General features: G+C 36.1%; 1 protein-coding gene across 6 annotated transcripts in view; it reads right to left on the reverse strand.

Moving 5' to 3' along the window:
* The window catches only part of ATF7IP (activating transcription factor 7 interacting protein), a 126,045-nt gene that overhangs the window by 19,682 nt on the left and 82,698 nt on the right, over positions 1 to 23,665 (reverse strand). For all 6 annotated transcript variants that reach the window (XM_035028176.1, XM_035028175.1, XM_035028174.1 and 3 more), the window contains exons 7-9: positions 16,958 to 17,034; positions 16,301 to 16,389; positions 14,441 to 15,076 (exon numbers count right to left, since the gene is read on the reverse strand). In XM_035028176.1, coding sequence (XP_034884067.1) covers positions 14,441 to 15,076; positions 16,301 to 16,389; positions 16,958 to 17,034 — 802 coding nt within the window. The remainder of the gene's footprint in view (positions 1 to 14,440; positions 15,077 to 16,300; positions 16,390 to 16,957; positions 17,035 to 23,665) is intronic.

A 23,665-nucleotide genomic window follows, 5' to 3' on the forward strand; every position in this document is an offset into this window, starting at 1 on the left:
TAGTTCCCTGAATGTAAATGGGCTAAATGCCCCAATCAAAAGACACAGGCTATCAGACTGGATAAAAAAACAAGACCCATCAATATGCTGTCTGCAAGACTCATTTTAGACCCAAAGACACCTCCAGATTTAAAATGAGGGGGTGGAAAACTATTTATCATGCTAATGGACATCAAAAGAAAGCTGGGGTGGCAATCCTTATATCAGACAAATTACATTTTAAACCAAAGACTATAATAAGAAATGAGGAAGGACACTACATCATACTTAAAGGGTCTATCCAACAAGAAGATCTAACAATTGTAAATATTTATGCCCCTAACATGGGAGCAGCCAATTATATAAGCCAATTAATAACAAAATCAAAGAAACACATTGACAATAATACAATAACAGTAGGGGACTTTAATACCCACCCCTCACTGAAATGAAGAGATCATCTAAGCAAAAGATGAACAAGAAAATTAAGGCATTAAATGACACACTGGACCAGATGGACTTCACGGATATATTCAGAACATTCCATCCCAAAGCAACAGAATACACATTCTTCTCTAGTGCACATGGAACATTCTCCAGAATAGATCACACCCTGGGTCACAAATCAGGTCTCAACTGGTACCAAAAATTGGAATCATTCCCTGCATATTTGCTGACCACAATGCTTTGATACTAGGACTCAATCACAAGAGGAAAGTTGGAAAGAACTCAAATGCATGAAGGCTAAAGAGCATCCTACTAAAGAATGAATGGGTCAACCAGGAAATTAAAGAAGAATTTAAAAAAATTCATGGAAACAAATGAAAATGAAAACACAACTGTTCAAAAATTTGGGATGCAGCAAAAGCAGTCCTAAGAGGAAAGTATATAGCAATACAAGCCTTTCTCAAGAAACAAGAAAGGTCTCAAATACACAACCTAACCCCACACCTAAAGAAGCTGGAGAAAGAACAGCAAATAAAGCCTAAACCCAGCAGAAGAGAAATAATAAAGATCAGAGCAGAAATCAATGAAATAGAAACCAAAAGAACAGTAGAACAGGTCAACGAAACTAGGAGCTGGTTCTTTGAAAGAATAAGATTGGTAAACCCCTGGCCAGACTTATCAAAAAGAAAAGAAGACCCAAATAAATAAAATCATGAATGAAAGAGGAGAGATCATAACCAACACCAAAAAAAAAATACAATTATAAGAACATATTATGTTCTGGCTATGTGCCAGCAAATTAGATAATCTGGAAGAAATGGATGCATTCCTAGAGACGTATAAACTACCAAAACTGAACCAGGAAGAAAGAGAAAACCTAACAGACCCATAATCAGTAAGGAAATTGAAGCAGTAATAAAAAATCTCCCAACAAACAAGAGCCCAGGGCCAGATGGCTTCCCAGGGGAATTCTACCAAACATTTAAAGAAGAATTAATACCTATTCCTCTGAAACTGTTCCAGAAAATAGAAATGGAAAGAAAACTTCCAAACTCATTTTATGAGACCAGCATTACCTTGATCTCAAAACCAGACAAAGACCCCATCAAAATGGAGAACTACAGACCAATATCCCTGATGAACATGGATGTCAAAATTCTCACCAAAATACTAGCCAACAGGACCCAACAGTACATTAAAAGGATTATTCACCATGACCAAGTGGGATTTATTCCTGGGCTGCAAAGTTGGTTCAACATCCGCAAATCAATCAATGTAGTACAATCCATTAATAAAAGAAAAAACAAGAACTATATGATCCTCTCAATAGATGCAGAAAAAGTATTTGACAAAGTACAGCATCCTTTTTTGATTAAAACTCTTCAGAGTGTAGGGATAGAGAGTACATACCTCAATATCATAAAACCCATCTATGAAAAACCCACAGCAAACATCCTCAATGGGGAAAAACTGAGAGCTTTCCCCTAAGTCAGGAAAATGGCAGAGATGTCCACTATCACCACTGCTATTCAACATACTACTAGAAGTCCTAGCCTCAGCCATCAGACAACAAAAAGAAATAAAAGGCATCAGAATTGGAAAAGAAGTCAAACTCTCACTCTTTGCAGATGACATGCTACTTTATGTGGAAAACCCAAAAGACTCCACCCCAAAACTGCTAGAACTCATACAGGAATTCAGTAAAGTGGCAGGATATAAAATCAATGCACAGAAATGAGTTGCATTTCTATACACCAACAACAAAATGGAAGAAAGGGAAATTAAGGAGGTGATCCCATTTACAATTGCATCCAAAACCATAAGATACCTAGGAATAAATCTAACCAAAGAGGCAAAAGATCTGTATTCAGAAAACTATACACTACCCATGAAAGAAATTGAGGAAGGCATAAAGAAATGGAAAAATGTTCCATACTCATGGGTTGGAAGAACAAATACTGTGAAAATGTCTATGCTACCCAGAGCAGTCTACACATTCAATGTTATCCCTATCAAAATACCATCACCTTTTTTCAAAGAAATGGAACAAATAGTCCTAAAATTTGTATGGAACCAGAAAAGACCCTGAATAGCCAGTGGAATGTTGAAAAAGAAAAGCAAAGCTGGTGACATCACAATTCCGGACCTCAAGCTCTATTACAAAGCTGTAATCCTCAAGACAGTATGGTACTGGCACAAAAACAAACACATAGATCAATGGAACAGAATAGAGAGCCCAGAAATAGACCCTCAACTCTATGGTCAACTAACCTTCTTCGACAAAGCAGGAAAGAATGTCCAACGGAAAAAAGACAGTCTCTTCAACAAATAGTGTTGGGAAAATTTGGACAGCCACATGCAGAAGAATGAAACTGGACCATTTCCTTACACCACACACAAAAGTAAGACTCAAAATGGATGAAAGACCTAAATGTGAGACAGGAATCCAACAAAATCCTTGAGAACACAGGCAGCAACCTCTTCGACCTCAGAGACAGCAACTTCTTCCCAGAAACATCGCCAAAGGCAAGGGAAGCAAGGGCAAAAATGAACTATTGGGACTTCATCAAGATAAAAAGTCTTTGCACAGCAAAGGAAACAATCAACAAAACCAAAAGACAACTGACAGAATGGAAGAAGATATCTGCAAATGACATATCAAATAAAGGGCTAGTATTCAAAATCTATAAAGAACTTATCAAATTCAACACCCAAAAAACAAATAATCCAGTCAAGAAATAGGCAGAAGACATGAACAGACATTTCTGCAAAGATGACATACAAATGGCCAACAGACACATGAAGAAGTGCTCAGCATCACTCAGCATCAGGGAAATCCAAATCAAAAACTCAATGAGATACCATCTCACACCAGTCAGAATGGCTAAAATTCCCAAGTCAGGAAACGACAGATGTTGGCGAGGATGTGGAGAAAGGTGAGATACCACCTCACACCAGTCAGAATGGCTAAAATTATCAAGTCAGGAAATGACAGATGTTGGCAAGGATGTGGAAAAAGGGGAACCTACCTACACTGTTGGTGGGAATGCAAACTGGTGCAGCCACTCAGGAAAACAGTATGGAGGTTCCTCAAAAAGTGGAAAATAGAACTACCCTATACGACCCAGCAGTTGCACTACTGGGTATTTACCCCAAAGATACAAATGTAGTGATCCAAAGGGCACCTGCACCCCAATGTTTATAGCAGCAATGTCCACAATAGCCAAACTATGAAAAGAGCCTAGATGTCCATCAACAGACAAATGGGTAAAGATGATGTGGTGTGTGTGGTGTGTGTAACGGAATATTATGCAGCCATCAAAAAATGAAATCTTGCCATTTGCAAGGATGTGGATGGAACTAGAGGGTATTATGCTAAGTGAAGTAAGTCAGAGAAAGATAATTATTATATGATCTCACTGATGTGTGGAATTTGAGAAACAAGAGGATCATCGGGGAAGGGAGTTTAAAAGGAAAGAAGACGAAACCAGAAAGGGAGACAAACCATAAGAGACTCTTAATCTGAGGAAACAAATTGAGGGTTGCTGGAGTGGAGGGGGTGGGAGGGATGGGGTGGCTGGGTGATGGACACTGGGGATGGTATGTACTATGGTAAACGCTGTGAATTGTCTAAGACTGATGAATCACTGACCTGTACCTCTGAAACAAATAATACATTATATGTTAATTTAAAAAATTTTTTTTAAAAATTCCAGGTTACTGCTCCTACATGGTAAGAGTAGTAAAATACATTGATGTCATTATAAAACTTTATTAGTGATTTACCACCAAAGTTTCTTATATATAATATTAGAATATATTCCCTTGGCTTTAGAACAGAGTTTTATTCACATAACTTTTATTCCTTAATCCAGGTTTTAATTAACATTCCCTGCTCCTTTATTGTAGACTTTTTTCTTGATTTTTTTTTTAAGATTTTATTTATTTATTTGACAGACAGAGACACACTGAGAGAGGGAGCATAAGCAGGGGGATCAGGAGAAGCAGGCTTCCCGCGGAGCAGGGAGGCTGATGAGGGGCTCAATCCCACAATCCTTTGATCATGACCTGATTCAAAGACAGACACTTAATGACTGAGCCACCCAGGCGCCCCTTGATTTTTAATATAACAGTTTACCATTTCACTTATAATATCTACTTCAGATAAGTATAAATCAATCTATCAACCAATAAAACTGGTGAGGGTGAGAAATCAGAAATTATACCACAAAATCTTTATATTGCTTGGGAAACATCTCTAATTCTCATGATTGTTAAAACATACTGTCACTTTTAGCCAACACTGCATTTTTACTGGAGTCATGAAAGGGTTTTCACAGGAGTATCCCTTAGTAGGTGCTGGATTTTCAGTGTATTAAATGAATTTCAAAACTTTTAAATCATTTTCACAACATCATTTCTCATCTAGATCACTACCAGAGCTTCCTAACTGGTCTCCCTAACTCTACCTTTTATCTCCCCCAAACCCTATTCTTCACTGTAGCCAGTGTTCATGGCTGTAAAATTCCCCTGCAAAAATCCTTTCATCCCATTGCCCACCATTTTTCCATTTATTATCACATACCTTTTCCAGATCTCCAACATCCTCACAGAAACCTCCAATCTTAACATTAACCACATTTACAATTAATTACTTATTTAATGGCAAGGTTCCCTATTTGATTGCAAGCTTGGTGAGAATAAGGACCATATGTACATTTATATGTGTCTGCAAATTTTAAACCAATTACAGGTATTCAGTATTTCATGAATGAATGAAATTTTCCAAATTTTTATTTAAATTCTAGTTTAACATATAGTGAAATATTGGTTTGAAGAATAAAATTTAGTGATTCATCACTTACAGATAACACCCAGTGCTCATCATTAACAAGTGACCTTCCTTAATACCCATCACCCATTTAACCCTCCATCAATCTTAGTTTTTCTCTAACCTTAAGAGTCTCTTACGGTTTGTTTCCCTCTCTCTTTTATCCCCCTTTCCCATATGTTCATTTTTTGTTTCCTAAATTCTACATGAGTGAAATCATACGGTATTTGTCTTTCTCTGACTGAGACTTGTTTTGCTTAGCATAATACACTCTAGCACCCTCCACATCATTGCAAATGGCAAGATTTTTTTTGGTTGGCTGAGTAATACTCCATTGTGTATATATACCACGTCTTCTTTATCCATTTATCACTTGATGGACATTTGGGCTTTTTCCATAATTTGGCTATTGTTGACAATGCTGCTATAAACATCGGGGTGCATGTACCCCTTTGAATCTATGTATTTTTTTATCATTTGGGTAAATATCTAGCAGTGCAATTGCTGGATTGCAGGGTGGTTCTATTTTTACCCTTTTGAGAAAACTCCATACTGTTTTCCAGAGTGGCTGCACCAGTTTGCATTCCCACCAACAGTGCAAAAGGATTCCCCTTTCTTTGTATCTTCACCAACATCTGTTGTTTCCTGAGTTGTTAATTTTAGCCATTTCAACTGGTGTGAGGTGGTTATCTCACTGTGGTTTTGATTTGTATTTCCCTAATGATGGGTAATGCTGAGCATTTTTTCATGTGCCTGTTAGCCATCTGTATGTCTTCTTTGGAGAAAATATCTATTCATGTCTTCTGCCCTGTTTCTTAATTGGATTATTTGTTTTTTGGGTATTAAGTTTGGTAAGTTATTTATAGATTTTGGATAATAACACTTTATCTGATATGTCATTTGTCAATGATGTATGTCAGTATGTTCTACCATTCTAGTTTTAGTTTTGATTGTTTCCTCCACTGTCCAGAAGCTTTTTATCTTGATGAAATCCCAATAGTTCATTTCTGCTTTTGTTTGCCTCGCCACCATCAATGTGTCTAGTAAGAAGTTGCTACAGCCCATATAAAAAGGTTTCTGCCTGTGTTCTTCTCTAGGATTCTGATGGTTTCCTGTCTCACATTGAGGTCTTTCATCCATTTTGAATTTATTTTTGTGCATGTTGTAAGAAAGTGGTCCAGTTTCATTATTCTGCATGTGGTTGTCCAATTTTCTCAACAACATCTGTGGAAGAGACTTTTTTCCATTGGATATTTTCTTTCTTGCTTTGTCAAAGATTAGTTGACCATATAGTTGTGGGTCCATTTCTGGATTCTATATTGTTTCACTGATCTGTGTGTCTGTTTTTGTGCCAGTACCATACTGTCTTGATGATTACAGCTTTATAGTACAGCTTGACATCTGGAATTGTGATGCCTGCCACTTTGGTTTTCTTTTCCAGGATTGCTTTGGCTATTCAGCGTCTTTTATGGTTCCACACAAACTTTAGGATTGTTTGTTCTAACTCTGTGAAAATGGTATTTTGATAGGGATTGCATTAAATGTGTAGATTGCCTTGGGTAGTGTAGACATTTTCACAATATTTGTTCTTCCTGTCCATGAGCATGGAATGTTTTTCCATTTCTTTCTGTCCTCTTCAATTTCTTTCATAAGTGTTCTACAGTTTTCAGAGTACGAATCTTTTACCTCTGGTTAGGTTTCTTCCTAGGTATATTACGGTTTTTGGTGCAATTGTAAATGGGATCGATTCCTTGATTTATTTTCTGCTGCTTCATTATCAAAGTATAAGAAATGCAACAGATTTCTGTACATTGATTTTATATCCTGCAACTTTGCTGAACTCACGTATTAGTTCTAGCAATTTTTTGGTGGAGTCTTTCGGGTTTTCTACATAGTGTATCATGTCATCTGCAAATAGTGAAAGTTTGACTTCTTCCTTGCTGATTTGGATACCTTTTCTTTTTGTTGTCTGATTGCTGAGGCTGACTCCCAGTACTATGCTACACAGTAATGTTTAGGGGCACCTGAGTGGCTCAGTTGGTGAAGTGTCTGCCTTCAGCTCAGGTCATGATCCCAGGGACTTGGGATTGAGCCCCGCATCGGGCTCCCTGCTCAGGAGGAAGCTTGCTTCTCCCTCTCCCACTCCCCTCCTTGTGTTCCTGCTCTCACTGTCTCTCTGTCAAATAAATAAATAAAATCAATAAATCAATCGATAGGTAGATAGATAGATAAACAGATAGATAAAGATAGATAGTAATGGTTAGGGCAGACATCCATGTTGTGTTCCTGACCACAGAGGAAAAGCTCTCAGTTTTTCCCCATTGAGGATGACAATAGCTGTGGGTCTTTCGTATATGGCCTTTATAATGTTGACGTATGTTCCGTCTATACCTACTTTGTTAAGGGTTTTTATCAAGAATGGATGCTCCATTTTGCCAAATACTTTTTTTCCATCTATAGAGGGGATCATATGGTTCTTTTCCGTTCTTTTATTAACATGGTGCATCACGCTGATTGATTTGCAAATACTGAACCAACCCTGAAACCCGGGAATGTCACTTTATCATAATGAATAATTCTTTTAATGTACCATTGGACTGGATTTGTTAGTTATCTTGTTGAGAATTTTTGCATCCATGTTCATCCAGGATACTGGCTTGGAATTCTCCTTTTTAGTGAGGTCTTTGGTTTTGGAATCAAGGTAATACTGGCCTTGTAGAATGAGTTTAGTAGTTTTCCTTCCATTTGGTATTTTTTGGAACAGTTTGAGAAGAATAGGTATTAATTCTTCTTTAAATGTCTGGTAGAACTCCCCTGGGAAGCCACCTGGCCCTGGAATTTTGTTTGTTGGAGGATTTTTGATTACTGATTCAATTTCGTTGCTGGTTATGAGTCTGTTCAAATTTTCTATTTCTTCCTGTTTCAGTTTTGGTAGTTTGTATGTTTCTAGGAATTTGTCCATTTCTTCCAGATTGCCCAGATTGTTGGCATATAATTTTTCATTAATATTCTAAGTGTATTTCTGTGGTGTTAGCTGTGATCTCTCCTCTCTCACTTGTGATTTTATTCAGGTCCTTTCTCTTTTCTTTGTGATAAGGCTGGGGTTTATCACTTTTATTAATTCTTTTAAAGAATTAATAGTTCAGTTCTTAGTTCCATTGCTCTGTTCTACTGGTTTTTTATTTCTATATGATTTATTTCTACTTTAATCTTTATTATTTCCCTTCTTCTGCTGGTTTTAAGCTTTATTTGCTGTTCTTTTTCTAGCTCCTTTAGACGTAAAGTCAGTTTGTGTATTTGAGCCTTTCCTTGCTTCTTGAGGTAGGCCTGTACTGCAATATACTTCCCTCTTAGGACTGCCTTTGCTGCATTCCAAAGGTTTTGGACTGCTGTATTTGCATTTGCATTTGCATCCATGTATTTTTTTAAATTCTTCTTTAATTTCCTGGTTAACCCATTCATTCCTTAGAATGCTCTTTAACCTCCATGTATTTGTGGCCTTTCCAAAATTTTTCTTATGGTTGAGTTCAAGTTTCATAGTGTTGTGATCTGAAAATATTCATGGTATGATTTCAATCTTTTTGTACTTGTTGAGGGCTGATTTACGACCCAGTACATGATTTATTCTCCTGTGTTTTATCTCAGGCATGTGGCTGAGATAAAACTCCAAGTTTTAGGGAGCAACACTGATCCTCTGGGGGACGGTCTTGCCATGCTTTTGCTGTTTGCTGTTTTGTCCCAGAAAAGCAGTTGCACAACCAGGCAGCAGTTCAGAGTTTATGGTAAGTGCAGCAAAAGCCAGCACCAAAGTTTGCTGCCCTAAGCCAGTGTCTTTATTCCTATGATGGAGAAAGTCCCATGTGTACTCAAAAAGAATGTGTATTCTGGGCACCTGGGTTGCTCAGTCTGTTAAGCGCAAGTTCCGAGTCAGGGGTCTCTGCTCAGCAGGAGGTCTGCTTCTCCCTCTGCTCTTTCCCTTTGCTCCTTCCCCTGCTCATGCGCGCACACTCTCTCTCACAAAAATAAATAAAATCTTAAGAAAAGAAAAATGAATGTGTATGCTGCCTTAGGATGAAATGTTCTGAATATATCTGTTAAGTCCATCTGGTTCAGTGTGTCATTCAAAGCCATTGTTTCCTTGTTGATTTTCTGCTTAAATGATCTATCCATTGCTGTAAATGGGATGTTAAAGTCCCCTACTATTACTGTATTATTATCAATGAGTTTCTTCATGTTTGCTATTAGTTGATTTATATATTTGGGTGTTCCCAAGTTGGGGGTATAAATATTTACCTTTGTTCGATCTTCTTGGTGGATAGACCCCTTAATTATGATACAGTGCCCTTCTTCATCGCTTGTTACAGTCTTTGGTTTAAAATTTAGTTTGTCTGATGTAAGTACAGCTACTCCAGCTTTCTTTTGACATCCATTAGCATGACAGATGGTTCTCCATCCCCTCACTTTTAATCTGGAGGTGCTTTTAGGTCTAAAATGAGTCTCTTGTAGGCAGCATATAGATATGTCTTGTAGCATATAGATGTGTCTTTTTTTATCCATTCTGATACCCTATGTCTTTTGATTGGAGCATTTAGTCCGTTTACATTCAGAGTAACTACTGATAGATATAATTTAATGCCACTGTGTTAACTGTAAAGTGGGTGTTTCTGTGCCTTTCTAGTCCTTGTTGCTTTTGGTCTTTTTTTCTCCACTCAGAGTCCCCTTTAATATTTCTTACAGTGCTGGTTTAGTGGTCACGAATTCATTTAGTTTTTGTCTGTCTGGGAAACCCATTATTGCTCCTTCTATTCTGAATGACAGCCTTGCTGGATAAAGTAGTCTTGGTTGCATATTTTTCCCATTCAGCATGCTGAATATATCATGTCACTCCCTTCTGGCCTGCCAAGTTTCTGTGGACAGATCTGTTGCGAATCTGATCTGTCTTCCCTTGTAGGTTAAGGACTTTTTTTTTACCTTGCTGCTTTCAGGATTCTTTCCTGTATTTGTGAATTTGACTATAATATTCCTTGGCGATGGTCAGCTTTTCTTGGATTTAATGGGAGTTCTCTGTGCTTCTTGGACTTTGATGTCGGTTTCCTACCCCAGATTAGAGAAGTTTTCAGCTATAATTTGCTTGGCTAAGTCTTCTGCCCCTTTTCTCTCTCTTCTTCTTCTGGGACTCCTATGATACAAATGCTACTATGCTTTAAGGAGTCGATGAGTTCCGTAAGTCTACATTTGTAATCCAGTATCTTTTTTCCCTCTTCTTTTCATGTCACTGATTTTTGTGATTGTTGGGAAAGCCTGTTATATTACTGATCTTGAGAGGAATGGCTATATTAAGAGGAGGTTAAAAAAAAAAAAAATGGCAGCTAGACTCTATTTCTCCTAGAGCTGAAGCTTTAAAGCACTCTCTTCAGTAGACTTGGTGCTGTGTGGGGTTCATGCTGGTCTTCTGCGGGAGTGGCGTGCTGTGCTGATTCTTCAGGCAGACTTGTCCTAGTGAAGATGCACCTGCAGGGTGCATGGGGGCAGGGTTTGGTGTAAGCAGCTCTGGCCTCCACTGGGTGGTGGTATTTTGCTCACTCTAGTAGGTCAGTGCTGAAGTGGGGGAGGAATGGCATCAGACCCCTCTCTTGTACCTAGAACCAGCGCAGGGGAGTGAGTTCGCCCCTGCCACTCTTCTGTGAGGAAGCCCTCATAGAAGAGCAAACAATCACCCTTCTTGTGTCCCCAGTTTCTGTCAGATTCCTGCCTTCACCCTGTTTGTGTCCAAGCTGTATGCCTGCCAGGGGGCACAGTACTCCTGTGTTTTATCTCAGGCATGTGCTGAGATAAAACTCCAAGTTTTAGGGAGCAACACTGATCCTCTGGGGGATGGTCTCGCCATGCTTTTGCTGTTTGCTGTTTTGTCCCAGAAAAGCAGTCGCACAACCAGGCAGCAGTTCAGAGTTTATGGTAAGTGCAGCAAAAAGCCAGCACCAAAGTTTGCTGCCCTAAGCCAGTGTCTTTATTCCTATGATAGGAAACAAGGCAGCACCAGTTCTTTTGTCCCTGGACAGGCTGTGCCACCACTCCCAAATGCACTCCAAGAGAGGGAATTGTTTCTCCCTGTGCGACCCAGGGGATCCTCAGACCATGCTGCCCACTCCCAGGTCTCTGTCCTCCTTCCCCACAGGAGCACGACTAAGCCTGCCAGGCACAAACGTGGTGATGGCAAGGCCTTCTAAAACTTCAGACTTTGTGATCCACTGCTTATAATAACTTGCAGTAGTCAGTCCCTCTCCTTTTCCCAGTCAATAGTTTTGAGGAAAAGTTTTTCTAGTGTAATCCCCTGTATACTGCTTTTCTCTCTCCCTCCCTCTCTCTCTCTCTTTCCCTTTCCTCTCCATAATCAGGGCTCCCTCTCCTCCTACAGTTCTTTTCTCCCCCAAATCAACTCTCTGCAGCTTCTATGTACCACAATGTAACTGTTTCTCTATCCTAGTTCTGTAGCTTGCTCCCTCAAACTGACTTCTTGGGCATTTAAAATGATTTGATATTTACCTAGCTTGATACTACTAATGTACTCGAGAGATGAGGCAAGCATAGGGTCCCCTTACTTCTCCAGCATCTCAACTCCTCCCCATGAATGAATAAAAATTATAATTTAGGCCCTAAATCTCCCAGAAGTCTCTAGGAGGATTTTTACTTTACTGTCAACAGAAAATATTGACTTACTCTATGAGGACACATGAACTATAATAAAAGACATACAAACGCATGCATTCTAGTTAGATAGCCTATGTTCTCATTAAGTCAGTAATACCTACATAAGTATAAGACTTAAAAAGTTTTAATTATTCTCCCTCTCCCACTCCCCCTGCTTGTGTTCCCTCTCTCGCTGTGTCTCTTTGTGTCAAATCAATCAATCAATCAATCTTAAAAAAAAAAAAAGGTGGCGCCTAGCTGGCTCAGTCATTAAGCATCTGCCTTCGGCTCAGGTCATGATCCCAGGGTCCTGGGATCAAGCCCCGCATCGGGCTCCCTGCTCCACGGGAAGCCTGCTTCTCCCTCTCCTGCTCCCCCTGCTTGTGTTCCCTCTCTCGCTGTGTCTCTCTGTCAAATAAATAAATAAAATATCTTTAAAAAAACAAAAAGCTTTAATTATACAACTAACTGATTTATCATATTACAAATGTACTAAAGGTTGGCTTCAACCTTCATATTCAGCCAAAATTCGCCATATGGTTTCATCTTAGGTTTTGGGAAGCCTAAACAGCTAAATACCTACTGTAACATCATTTATGGCACCTCTAAATTTATGCATGATTAAAGAATATATCATTTCATCAGATCTCATTCTAATTAGCATGACGAAAAATATACAAAAAAGCTTATCATATCCAATCATCTACTTTCAAAAATAAGTAAGCACTCTATAAACAGAACTTGAAATGAAGATCTCCTTAATTTATACAATAAAGTACATGAAAATGTATTAAATAAGTATATGTTAAAATATAAAATTTTAAGTATAAATGTATATTATCACAAAGGTAGAATGATGTAGAGGTGAAAACTATTAGTTTTACATACAAAAACAATTAAGAACAGTCAAGTAATTAAATAAATACAAAACAGACTAACACTATAACTAATAGAGTGCATTAGCTAGCTAATTTTGGGAAAAAATATACCCTTTGTGTCAACAAATGGTCATAAAATTTTAAGAAAACAAAATAATTAAATGATAACTCTGAGACCCGCAGAAGTGTTTAGGGTATAAGCATTCACAAAACTAAGCAAAATCTTTTAAGTTATTTATTTCTTTTCAAGCCATGGTCTATCAGGAAAAGTTCTATGTTTAAGAATGTATCTTCTGACCATGAATTAAAAAGTGTCAACTTAGGCTCAATACTTCATAAGGAGGAAAAACTCTAAAAATCACATAAAACAATGTTTATGAGAAATCACCTTCTACCTGACATATTAAAATATACTAAGGATTAGAAAAAGAAATTAGAGAAAAATGAAATAACCCCCCAAAATCTTGCTCATTCACTGAAAAGTAAGCATCTTTCAGTGCTGCAAACATGAATGAGAGTGTCTAAGAGTACTGTGGTAGCACGTAGGGCTAACAAATATTGTTATTATACTATGTGAGCATTTACATTTTAAATACTATCAATAATTACATTTTTATATAGAATTTCAGATTTCCTCTTGTATCCCAGATGTAAATTTGTATGAGATTGATAATTTTGATCATCTACTCATTTACTCTCAACAACCTTATAAAATACTACAAGCACTATTTTATGAGAAAATATACTCAGAGGGTAAGTACACTACTAATGGCTACATGACAAATTTAAAAAAACAAAAGGCTTATATATCTCACTTATGAAATTTCACACTCTAGAATCTGTTTCTTCTATTTCATAGTTACTATATCAATAAGAGAGAAACCAGCAGCAATTTCACTATTGCACAATTCCTACCCCCTTTTGCGCCTATCTTTACAACAGTGGGAATAAATGTGAAGCCAGCAATGAAGAATGAGGAAGTTTAAGAATGCATACAAAATGTACGCTTCTTAAGAACAAGGAAGACATACAATTTTACAGATTTTAAATACAGGTACAATCAATTTCTCCTTTTTGCAATACTGGAAAATATACAAGACATATACAAACATAATCATATGTCATGGGGGAAATATATAAAAGAGAAAACAAGAAGCAAACATTTTATAGTAAATGAGAGAGAGAAGAACCTATTTTTTAAATTGTTCCAATTTGGAAGATGTGAATGATGAATGCACAAAGGATTTTAATAAATGGTAGGGAAGATACGTGGTTTGTCATTTCCTCTTGTAAGCATATATTATGTAGAATGATATACTTTAATTCATAATGCTTGCCTCAAAGCCTAAAAAATTTCACCCAGATTAGGAAAAATTACTAAAAGCTAAATTAAAATTCTAACTTTTCATTCAAAATAAACTCTCTCTCAAATACCATCTTAATATTATTTCTTAAGGTAATTAAAAACTTACTAAAAATCATCTCTAGGATATTCTATTTACTTTCTTCTTCAAATAAAAATAGCCACTTCCATAAACATACACAAATGTTCAATTATCTAAATAGGCCATTAACAAGACTACTATATTTCTATTATTAAGCCTACACAGTGACTTACCAATTCTTGGGGTAGCAGTGCTCTGTTCTGCAGGAGATGAAGTACTAAAAGCAGAAATTGGAATTTTCATCTGTATAGGACCTCGATTATTTGATGGACTATACAGTCCTGATGGGCCTACTGTAGGTAAAGAAGTCCTTGTGGCTTGTACAATAGAGTGTGCTGTTGGAACAGCCTGTACAGCAAGCGTTGTTCCTAATGGTGCAGCACTGGCAGGAGAGTTCCTTTGAATACTAGGACTGGCCACAGAAGGAACATTGTTTGGTTTAGTGGGGTTTGGCAAGGCTGGCAAGGATACTGGATTTTTGGTAAGACCACTCACTGTAGGTGGGCTTTGTACAGAAATGAACTCAACGTTGCCAGATGGTTGATTGGTCACTAAAGTCCCTGGATGGCTCTGTAGGAGTTGAGGCTGGGAGGATACCGCAACAGGTACATGCAAAATCACTGGTAAAGGTTGTAAAGAGATTGTAGGTTGGGGATTTCCACTAGGCACCTGAGTAGTAGCAACTACTGTAGCTGTGTTGGGTGCAGGAAGAACTGACGTTGCTGTCAGAGAACCAGAAGTCACTGGAGTCTGCAATTTAGGTTGACTACTGACAACTGTTGGAGGAGTGACAAGACTGGTTGAAGATACTATAAAAAGAAAAAAGAAGTCTCAGTTTATATGGCTGTCTTCATTTATCAGCTAGCATAATACAACACGATAAAATTTAATGAACTGCAGTAGATACAGTAAAGTCTTTTATAATAAAGTTTCTTCCAGATTTAAGTTCAGGAAATTCTTGGAATTAAATTTATAGAAGCATTTTTGCATCTATGTTTGGCACACAGCTTATGATTAATATGGAAGACTGCTATCTCAGTATCAAAACAGTGTCTGAAAATTATTATCATCACTTCAGAGTAACTGGAAAAATGACTGAAAAACACTGAAAACTTGGTAAAATTGTACAGATATTTTTGAAACTACAGTAAAAACATAAATGCCTAGGACACTGACAATATATAAACTCAAACAGACAATCTAGTAAGAGTCATCACTATTTTTTTAAAAGATTTTATCTATTTATTTGAGAGAGAAAGAAAGCATACACAGAGGGAGAGGGTGAGGGAGAAGCAAGTTCCCCGCTGAGTAGGGAGCCCGATGTGGAACTCGATCCCAGGGCTCTGAGATCATGACCTGAGCCGAAGGCAGTTGCTTAACCGACTGAGCCACCCAGGCACCAAAACATAAAAATTCTTAAATGTCTATTTAAAAATAATAACAAACCTATATCATGTAACACAAATAACATGTTTTAATGAAAAATAACTTTTTCAGGCTTAAAACAATTAGTGAGAAGAGTTATTGTTTACAGTTTTACAAATTCTCTTACACTTAAAACATTAAGACAGTTGAAGATAGCTAGATTCTTATATCTATTGAGTTACAAAACTCAAGCAGGGAGTCTGCTTCTCCCTCTGACCCTACCCCCTCTTGGGCTCTCTCTCTCACTCACTCTCTCTCGTAAATAAATAAATAAAACCTTTAAAAAAAAATTAAAAAAATAAAAATTTTTATGTTTTAATTTCTACTACAGTAAAAATCAAATCATATAAGCCACATTTACATTATTATTATAAGATTATACCAGGATACAGAAACCAGAAAATGTGAGAATCCCTAGACTTGAATTTCTATATTTGCATTCATATCTATAATCCTGATTTTTTAATAAATTTTTGTACTTATTTAATTTCAGATAAATACCTCATTCCCTTAGATCATTTCAATTTCAAAAAGATGTAATTAAAGAGAACCAAAGCCTTCAATTCCTAAGAAAATGAGTTTTCTTTAAAAAATTAAAAAAATATTACCTGTATTCACAGGGGTTGGAAAGGTTGGTGGTGCACTCTCACTTACATTCCTTTTAGACTCCAGCATCTGTCTCACTGTGCCTGCATTTCTACAAAATATATATATACACACAAACAGTCAATGAAAATGCCATTCAGGAGGACATCAATTAATGAACAGAGAAAGCAGTGGCCGATAGGGGAAAGCATGGCAAGACCTGGGTACTGTAGCACTAAAGTGCAAATGACTGCAGAGGTAATGACGGCACACAGACTTCAGCATGCCAGGGTCTATGGAATTAAGGAAGAGTCTTTCTCTTATATTATAATGTCCTCAACACTTTAACAAAAAGCCAAACGTACATCCTAATATCTGTAGACATTAGTTTTTATCACCCTGATCAAAGCATTTCTCTATTACTTTGAAAGAATACTATTTAGTACAAGTGGTTAAAGAAGTCTTCAGTGACCAAAGAAAGCCTCAAAATTAATTAGCAAAACCAGTAACCACAAATGAGCAATTATAACAAAACAAAAAAGAAGAAAATCTAAATCCAGTATACCACTTATCTCTACATAAACAAATAGGAATACATTGCAAAATTTTCCTGTAAAATAAAATCAGAACCTTGTTCTGTTATTTAAAAACTTGACAAACAGACTGTTTACAATTCTCACCTGTACGGCACATTGTTATTATTGCTGTTGACGTCAACTACAGACTTCCCTGGTGATACTGGTGGGTTCGGTGGATTCTGGGGGAGAAAAAATACCCAGGTAAAATAAGACATTACCTCGACCTATTGTGATCATTTCAAACGTATCTGAATGTTGAATTACTATGTTGTGCACCTGAAACCAATACTATAAAAAAAATAAAACCTTAAATGTTTTCTCAATATATTATCTCTTTACTTCCAGAAAATACGACTAGATGAGAAAAGAATTTGAATCCTGGCATTGCCACTTAAACAAATTACTTAATCCATTGCAACAACTGCTTATTATGTGAAAGATTAATAATTCCTATACCTCAGTTTTTTAAGATGAATAAAGAATGTGAAAATGGTTTACATGCTGTAAGGGTTTAATAAATATTAATATGAATCTAAAGAATAACTAGACATACTCATTCAATATCAAGTGAATGCCTACTACCTACCACACATAGCAGGCACCAAATTACCAAGAGAAACTCAAAAAAGTACATATTTATTCTTTCCCAGAAATAGTTGATTACCAACAAAGTGGTGCCTAAGGTCACAAATCAAAATTCTCAAATCAAAATTATTTTTTCAATTATTGCTTAAAAAATAACTACTTGCCACTATGTGACTTATAACATCATAAAGGGATATCTCAATTCTAAACTTACTTAAGTATCAACTAATTTCAGCCTTTTCCCCCCAAAAAACAGGGAATATAGAAATGGGATTCTCATACATATTAATTACCATTACTTGGGCCTCAGTCAATAATTACTCTATCATTTATTTCTTAAATTAAGAAATATAAATAATTCTGCTCAAGGTTTAATTAATATAATAAATATTAAAACAAAGGTAGTAGGTGCTTAAGGTCACATCAAGTAGATGCTACTAATCACTCTTTTCAATCAACAAATCTTGATGCTTTTCACAGTATAAAAGAATAATTTTAACCAAGAAGTATAGCATTATACTAGTTACACATGTAGAGAAGAGACAAAATTACAATGACTTGCTCTAAAGGTGCTTAAAATCTGCCTGTAGACAAAAACATATGAAACAAATAGAAAAGCAAATTAAAGTAACAGTGCAGTGCCAGCGGAAAAAGTTTTTTAAAAAGTTTTTGAGGAAAATGCATCTTCATATAGGTTAGTACATCCAAAATAGCTAAGATGAAGATAAAGAACATTTCTGGGAGAAAAACAGAAAAAGAAGGAGTAAAAGCATAATAAATAAACAAATAAAACTGGTTTAGAACATGGTATGGTCACTGGATGGAAGACCTTAAGTACTACAGTGTGGTGACACCAGCAGATGGCAGAATAGGAAGACCAACACCCTCATCACTCATGGGATGGATCAAATTTCCTTTGTCAGAATTCCAGAAGCCAGTCAAGAGGTTATAGGACCCCAAGCAACAGCAAGGCAAAGAAGAGGTTTTTTGTAATGGGTAGGAAAGTCTGTTGCACTTATCCACCATATCCTAAACCCCTCCTGATACAGTACGGCACAATCAAAATTCCTCACTGTGGCTTCTCCTTCAAAAAGGAAAGAGAAGAGTGGAACTTTCATGCAATATTCTGGCTTTTCAGGGGGCTGTCCAAGGCACTGGTTTCTGTTTCACCTGACTTGGAGGGAGTAGCACATGTTGAATATCTAGGGGCCAGATGAGAACATAGGTGAGCCTATTAGCTTGGTACAGCACCAGAAAAATCATACTAACAGACAGCAGGGAGACCTCCAAAAAGCATGGTTTATAAAACCAAAACTGTAATATGGAAGACAGATGTCAGTGGGGAGCTTCTAAGTACAAAGAGACAAGCCTCTTCAGATAAAAGATTATACACACAAGCTCAGAGAAAATGCATTTCTAGAAAAGGTTTGAGAGGTTCCCAGAGTATATACCTGAACTGAATAGTAAAGGTCTTCCTCTGTACAAAGATACTGTGAAAAGACAGGGAAAGGTGGTTGTTTTTTCAAATGCCCAAATTTCAACATAAGAAAACTAAACATACAAGGAAACAGGGAAATACAGCCCCAACAAAGAAATAAATCTCCAGAAATTGACCCTAGAGAAATGGGGATCTGTGAATTACCCATTAAAGAATTCAAAATAACCAACATCAAGATGTTCAATGAGGTAAAAGAGAAAACAGAAAGAAAACTAAATGAAATTAGAAAAATTGTGCATGAAGAAATAAAAATATTAACAAAGAAACAGAGGCTCTAAAATAGAGCCAAAGGAATTCTGGATCTGAAGAATAAATGAATTGAAAAATTCACTACATGGGATCAACACCAGACTATATCAAGCAGAATACTTAGTGGACTTGATGACAAATCATTTGAAATTATCAAGTTATAGGAGCAAAAGAAAAAAGAAGGAAAAAAGTGAACAGAGCCCAAGGGATTTATGAGGCACCACTGAAAAGACCAATACATGAATATGGGAATCTAATAGAAGAGAGAGAAAATGAGCAGAAAGCCTCTGCAAATAATGGCCCCAAACTCCCCAAATTTGAGGGTTCTCAAATTCAAAACGCTCGGAAACTTCCAACTAGAATAACTCAAGAGATCTATACTGAAAAGCACAGACAAGGTGTCAAAAGTCACAGATAAAGAATTCTGAAAGTAACAAGAGAAAAGCAACCCATTACATTCAAGGTAGCTCCCACAAGATTATCAGTAGTTTTCTCAGCAGATACCTAGAAGGCTACAAGGGAGTGGGATGATAGATTCTAAGTACAGAACGAGAAAACTACCAAGCAAAAATAACTATATCCAGCAAACTTTTATTCAAAAATGAAGGCAAAATTAAGATGTTCCTAGATAACAAAAAAGCTGGGGAAGTTTATCACTATTAGATCTGCAATACAATACAAAAAAAAATTGCTAAAACGAGTCAATCAAGTGAAAATGAAAGGATACAAGATAGCAACTTGAAAGCATACAAACAGATGAAATGCTCTGGTAAAGGTAAATACACAAACAAATACAGAATCCTGCATTACTATAAAGTGGGTGCATTAAATCACATTTAATTATATACAATTTAAGCATAAAAATAACTGTAAATTTATGTTAAAGGATACAGAATGTAAAAAGATATAATAAAACTAATAATCAAGTTGTGGGAGCAAGGTATAAAGAGTGAGGTTCTTAAATGTGATTGAAGTTAAGTTGTTACCAGTTTAAAACAGTTTACATAATCCCCATGGTAACCACAGATACAATACCTATAGAAGATACACAAAAGGAAATAAGAAAGGAATTAATGATTGTCACTACAATAAATAAATAATTAAATACACAGGAAGCAAGCAAGCAAAAAAAGAAAAAGACAAAACAGCTCCAAGACAAATAATTAACAAAATGTTAATGATTAGTCCCTCCCTACAGAAATTACTTTAAATCCCAATGGATTAAATTCTCATAGAAAGACATACATTCACTTAATGAATAAAACAAGATCCTGTTACAGGCTGTTAACAATGAACACACTTTAGATCTAAAGACACACACAGGCCAAAATTTTAATGATGAGAAAAGATACTCCATTCAAATGGTAACCAAAAGGGAGAAGGTATTTTAACCATACTTAAAATAAGACAAAATAGAGCTGAAGTAAAAAACTGTCACAAGAGACAAAAAGGACATTATATAATGACAAAAGCATCAACTGACCAAATAAAATATTTATACATTTATATGCACATAACATCAAAGCCACCAAATGATGGAACATTGACAGAATTGAAAAAGAAACAGACAGCCAACACAGTATAGGAGTCTTCAGTCCATCATTCTATATAATAGGTAGATGATCCAGAGAAAAATTCAATAAGGAAATAGCAAAACTGAACTAATACCAAAGACCAAATGGGCCAGACGTTTGTAGAAATTTTTACCCAACAGCAGAAAAATACAAATTTTTCTCAAGTGCACACAGAACATTCTCCAGGAGAGATCACATATTAGGTCACAAAATGAGCCTTACCAAATTTATAAAGATGAAACTCATACCAAGTATCTTTTCCAACCACAATAGACCAAAAGTAGAAATCAACAGCAGAAGGAAAAATGGAAAAGTCACATATATGTAGAAATTAAAACACTTATAAAATCTAATGGATAAAAGAAGAAATCACAAGAGATATTAGAAAATATCTTAAGACAAATAAAAACAGAAACACAACATACGAAATTTATGGGAAAATTTATGCAGCAAATGTAGTACTAAGAGGAAAATTTATAGTGGTAAATGCTTCCATTAAAAAAGAAGGAAGATCTCAACTCAACAACCTAACTTCACACTTCAAAGGACTAGAAAAAAGAAAAAGTAAGCTCAGGAGAGGGAAGGAAATAATAAAGACTATAGCAGAAATAAAACAGAGAAACAAAGTCAATAGGAAAAAAAAAATCAGCTAAGAGTTGGCCTTTTAAAGGATCAACAAATTGGCAAAACTTTACCTAGATTACCTGTGAAAAAACAAAGAAGACATAAATAAATAAAATAAATGGAAGAGGAGGCATTACAACTGATGCCACAGAATAAAAAAGGGATCACAAAAGACTACCATAAACAATTATAAGGCAACAAATTGGATAACCTAGAAAAAATGGACAGCTTTCCAGAAATATACAACCAAGAGTGAATCAAGAAGAAAATAAAAATTTGAACAAGATCTATACAGGTAGTGAGACTGAATCAGTAATCAAAAAATTTCTAATAACAAAAAACACCAAGGACCAGATGGCTTCAACGCAGAATTCTACCAGACACTTAAAGAAGAATGAACAACAGTCTTCCAACTCTTCCAAACAACTGATGAGGAGGAAACACTTTCAAACACATTTTATGAAGCCAGTATATCCTGATACCAAAACCAGACACCACAATAAAAGAAAACTACAGCCCAATATCCCTGATGAACATAGATACAAAAATCCTCAACGAAATATTAGCAAACCAAATTCACCAGCACACTGAAAGAATTATGCAACATGACCAGGTGAGATTTATCCCTGGAACGCAAGGAGAGCTTGACATGAAAATCAATCAATGTATAAATCAATTAATCAAACACATTAACAAAACGAAGGGGAAAAAAACTACATGATCTTCTCAATTGTTGTAGAAAAAGCATTTCATATAATTCAACACCCTTTCATGATAAAAAAACGCTCAACAAATTAGGAATGGAAGGAAATTACCTCAACAGAAAAAAAACAAAAAAAAACCTGTATGTCAAAAGCCCACAGCTAACATCAATGGTGAATCAATAAAGCTTTACCTCTAAGATCAAGAACAAGGCAAGGATGTCCACACTCACCAACTTCTGTTCAACATGGTACTGGAAGTATCTCACCAGAGCAATTAAACAAGAAAAAGAAATAAAAGGCAGCCATACTAGAAAGGAAGAAGAGAAATTTTCTGTTTGCAGATGACATGATCTTATAGTCAGAAAGCTCTCAAGAGTCCACAAAAAAAAAAAAATTCAAACAAATGAATTCAGCAAAGGTGCAGGATTAAAAATCATCATCATCATCATCATCCCTAAGCAAACATCAATCATATTTCTATATACCAACAACAAACAATCTGAGAGAGAAATTAAGAAAATAATCCCATTATAATATCATTAGGAGAATAAAATATTTAGAAGTAAACTTAACCAAGAAGGCAAAAGACCTTTACATTGAAAACTACAAACACTGTAGAATGAAACAAAAGACACAAATAAATGGAGATATTCCATGTTCGTGGACTGGAACACTTAATATTGTTCAAATGTCCATACTACCCAAAGTGATCAAAAGCTTCCATGGAATTTCTATCAAAATCCACTGTCATTTTTTGCAGAAATAGAGAAAAGCATTCTATAATCCATATGGAAATTCCTGGGCCCCTGAATTGCCAAAACAATCCTGGAACAGAAGAACAAAGTTGGAGGCTTCATACTTCCTGATTTCAAAACATGTTACAAAGATACAGTAAATCAAAACAGTGTGGTGCTGGCATAAAGACAGGCACATAGACCAACAGAACAGAATAGACAGCCCAGAAATAAACTCTCACATATATGGTCAATCAGTCTAGGGTGCCAAGGCTACACAATGGGGAAAAGACAGTCTTTCAACAAATGGTATGAAAACTGGATATCCAAACACAAAAGAATAAAGCTGGGCCTTTACACCATATACGAAAATTAATTCAAAATAAATTGAAGACTTAAATATAACACCAAAACTAAAAATTCCTAGAAGAAAATATAAGAGGAAAGTTTCATGACATCGAATTTTGCAAGGATTTCTTGGATATGCCATCAAAAGCACAGGCAACAAAAGCAAAACAAAGGAGGTTACATCAAACTTAAAAACCTCTGCACATCAAAGGAAACAATGAACAGAATGAAAAAGAAACCTACGGAACAGGAGAAAATAGCTGCAAATCATGTATCTGATAAGGGGTTAATATCCATCCAGAATATCATAAAGGGCCCACAACTTAACAATTAAAAAACAAGCAACCTGATTAAAAAATGGGCAAAGGACCTAAACAGACACTCTGCCAAAGATATGCAAAACAGTCAACAAACATATGAAAAGATGCTCAACATCACTGTTTGTTAGAGAAATTCAAATCAAAACCACAATGCAATGCCACCTCACATCCATT

Source organism: Mirounga leonina, unplaced genomic scaffold, assembly GCF_011800145.1.
Source record: "Mirounga leonina isolate KUSES-001 unplaced genomic scaffold, KU_Mleo_1.0 Mir_201, whole genome shotgun sequence".
NCBI lineage: Eukaryota > Metazoa > Chordata > Mammalia > Carnivora > Phocidae > Mirounga > Mirounga leonina.